The 3,096-nt window shown below is 55.1% G+C and overlaps 1 protein-coding gene across 1 annotated transcript in view; it reads left to right on the forward strand.

Annotated features, from left to right (window-relative positions):
* TMEM158 (transmembrane protein 158) overlaps positions 1–1,665 on the forward strand; it is a 2,289-nt gene extending 624 nt beyond the window's left edge. The window contains exon 2 of the mRNA XM_026454864.1: positions 1–1,665. Within this exon, the coding sequence (XP_026310649.1) occupies positions 107–1,003 (897 nt within the window). The 5' untranslated portion in view covers positions 1–106 and the 3' untranslated portion in view covers positions 1,004–1,665.
* The last annotated feature ends 1,431 nt before the right edge of the window (positions 1,666–3,096 follow it).

Consider the following 3,096-nt stretch of genomic DNA (forward strand, 5'->3'; position numbering starts at 1 on the left):
CGCCCGGCCGCCGGCTCCCGCGGTCCCACCGTGAGCTCGCCGGCCCGTCGCCCGCTCGCCATGCAACCGCCACCCGCCTCGCGCGCGTAGGCGCCCGCCGCAGGCCATGCTGCCCCTGCTCGCCGCGCTGCTGGCCGCCGCCTGCCCGCTGCCGCCCGCCCGCGGCGGGGCCGCGGACGCGCCCGGCCTCCTCGGGATGCCCTCCAATGCTTCAGTCAACGCGTCCTCCGCGGAGGAGCCCATCACCCCGCGGCTGCTGGCCTCGGCGGCCCCCGGGCCCCCCGAGCGCCCTGGCCCGGAGGAGGCGGCGGCGGCGGCACCGTGCAACATCAGCGTGCAGCGGCAGATGCTGAGCTCGCTGCTAGTGCGCTGGGGCCGCCCGCGGGGCTTCCAGTGCGACCTGCTGCTCTTCTCCACCAACGCGCACGGCCGCGCTTTCTTCGCCGCCGCCTTCCACCGCGTCGGGCCACCACTGCTCATCGAGCACCTGGGGCTGGCGGCTGGCGGCGCGCAGCAGGACCTGCGCCTCTGCGTGGGCTGCGGCTGGGTGCGCGGTCGCCGCCCCGGCCGCCTCCGGCCCGCCGCCGCCCCCAGCGCCGCCGCCACCGCCGGGGCGCCCACCGCGCTGCCAGCCTACCCCGCGGCCGAGCCGCCCGGGCCGCTGTGGCTGCAGGGCGAGCCGCTGCATTTCTGCTGCCTAGACTTCAGCCTGGAGGAGCTGCAGGGTGAGCCGGGCTGGCGGCTGAACCGTAAGCCCATTGAGTCCACGCTGGTGGCCTGCTTCATGACCCTGGTCATCGTGGTGTGGAGCGTGGCCGCCCTCATCTGGCCGGTGCCCATCATCGCCGGCTTCCTGCCCAACGGTATGGAGCAGCGTCGGACCACCGCCAGCGCCACCGCAGCCACCCCCGCCGCAGTACCCGCAGGGACCACCGCGGCCGCCGCCGCCGCCGCCGCTGCCGCCGCCGCCGCGGCCGTCACCTCCGGGGTGGCGACCAAGTGACCCGCTCCGCTCCTCCCTGTGTCCGTCCTGTGTCCGCGCGCGCGGGTGCCTTTCCCGCCGGAGACTCGGCCGGTGTGCTTCGTGCTGTAGTTATCGTTAGTTCCTCTTCCCGAGATGGGGCCGCCGAGAGGCCCCAGCGCCTTTGAAAAGCAAGGTTTGTGCTGCGCTTCCAGTTCCGAAAAGCAGATGTTTAAGCCCTTGGACTGAGGGTGGGATCGCAGATCCGAAGACGGAGAGGAGGGAAATGGGGCCCTTTCCCCTCTATTGCATCCCCCTGCCCAACTCCCTCCCCGCACCCACGTGCCCTATATTCATGGCAGAAAATGACCAAATCCTGTGTATTTGTTTTATATATTTAATAACTGTTTTAAATGAAAGTTTTAGTAAAAAAAAATACAAAACAAAAACATTAAATTGCTATTGCTGTAGTAAGAGAAGCTCTTTGTATCTGAACATAGTTGTATTTGAAATTTGTTGTTTTTTAATTTATTTAAAATTGGGGGGAGGGCATGGGAAGGATTTAACGCCAATATATTGTTACCGCTGAAAATGAACTTTATGAACCTTTTCCAAGTTGATCTATCCAGTGACGTGGCCTGGTGGGCGTTTCTTCTTGTACTTATGTGGTTTTTTGGCTTTTAATACAGACATTTTCCTCCAGAGATGTGTATGTAACTTTTTCTTTATTTGATTTGGGAAAGGGAATCCAAGAATTGCAAGACGTTACCCTAAAACCTGAGCGAGGGAATCTCGGAAAAGTTAGAGAAGGGCTACTTGTCTCCTCTACCTGTCTGTGAGAGATAGATGGAAACTGTATTATTTGCCCTGATGGCGATTGTCTTGCATCTCACCACACTGGCCCCCAGTTCCCATCCAACCCCCACCTGTCACGGTGGCAAACAGTTTTATATGATTCAACTTTTTGCTCACTGTTCCAAGCTCTGCAAAACACCCAGGCAAGCATCAAAATGGTAAAATCAATAGTTCCTCTGAGCTGGATGGCTTTCACGAAAATGACTCACTTTAAAAGGCATGTAGATTTCTTTTCAAATGCATGAACTTTAGCAGATGAACACATTCCAAAAGCTGGTTTTAAAACCTGAGATATTGTTTTGGCGTTTAGATTTTTTTTTTTTTTTTTTGAGACAGAGTCTGGCTCTGTCGCCCAGGCTGGAGTGCAGTGGCAGGATCTCAGCTCACTGCAAGCTCCGCCTCCCGGGTTTACGCCATTCTCCTGCCTCAGCCTCCCGAGTAGCTGGGACTACAGGCGCCCGCCACCTCGCCCGGCTAGTTTTTTGTATTTTTTTTAGTAGAGACGGGGTTTCACTGTGTTAGCCAGGATGGTCTCGATCTTCTGACCTCGTGATCCGCCCGTCTCCGAAAAAGATAAACTCTTGGGGGATAAAGTTAATGTTCACAAGATTTTCTTCACTTTTGGTTTCCATGTTACAGTGTCTGCTAAGTAGTAGTTTCAAATTCTTCCCGGTTTTCAGAAGAGTAAGTAAAAAGTCCTTAAAGAGACTTAATATTAAAAATTATTTTAAAAGCATTTTTAAGAGACTTTGAAAGCTGCTTTCCCTTGCTTCATCTCGTCTTCATTTTGCAAGCATATTTGAGATTGGTCTAGAGCTATAGTTCTCAAAGCTTGGTCCCTGGACCAGCAGCATCAGCATCACCTGGGAACTTGGAGACACAAAACTTGGGCTCCACCCAGGACCTATAGAATCAGAAACGCTGGGATAAGGCCTAGCAATCTGTGTTCTCACATGCCTTCCAAGGCATTCTGATGCATTTCCAGTTTGAGAACTGCTGTATTCTAGTGGAATGGAACCCTCAAATGTAGGTTGCCTCCTTTTATCTTGAGATGTCTATTATATCAAATAAATGGGATGCTTATTTTCCTAGCAATCCGGCTGAAAGAGAGTCTGGGTCATTGCCCTGCAGCTTCAGCTGCCCCTCTGGCTCTTTGAGGTCCTGAGATATCTGTAGCAGGTACCAGCCCCCAAGAGGGGAAAGGGTGGAGTATTGATCTTTGTAGGTTATAAGCGTCATTATTTTTTAACCCTGTGGTAACTAGCAGGAGAAAAGTCAAT

This window comes from Piliocolobus tephrosceles, chromosome 2 (assembly GCF_002776525.5).
Source record: "Piliocolobus tephrosceles isolate RC106 chromosome 2, ASM277652v3, whole genome shotgun sequence".
NCBI classification, from domain to species: domain Eukaryota; kingdom Metazoa; phylum Chordata; class Mammalia; order Primates; family Cercopithecidae; genus Piliocolobus; species Piliocolobus tephrosceles.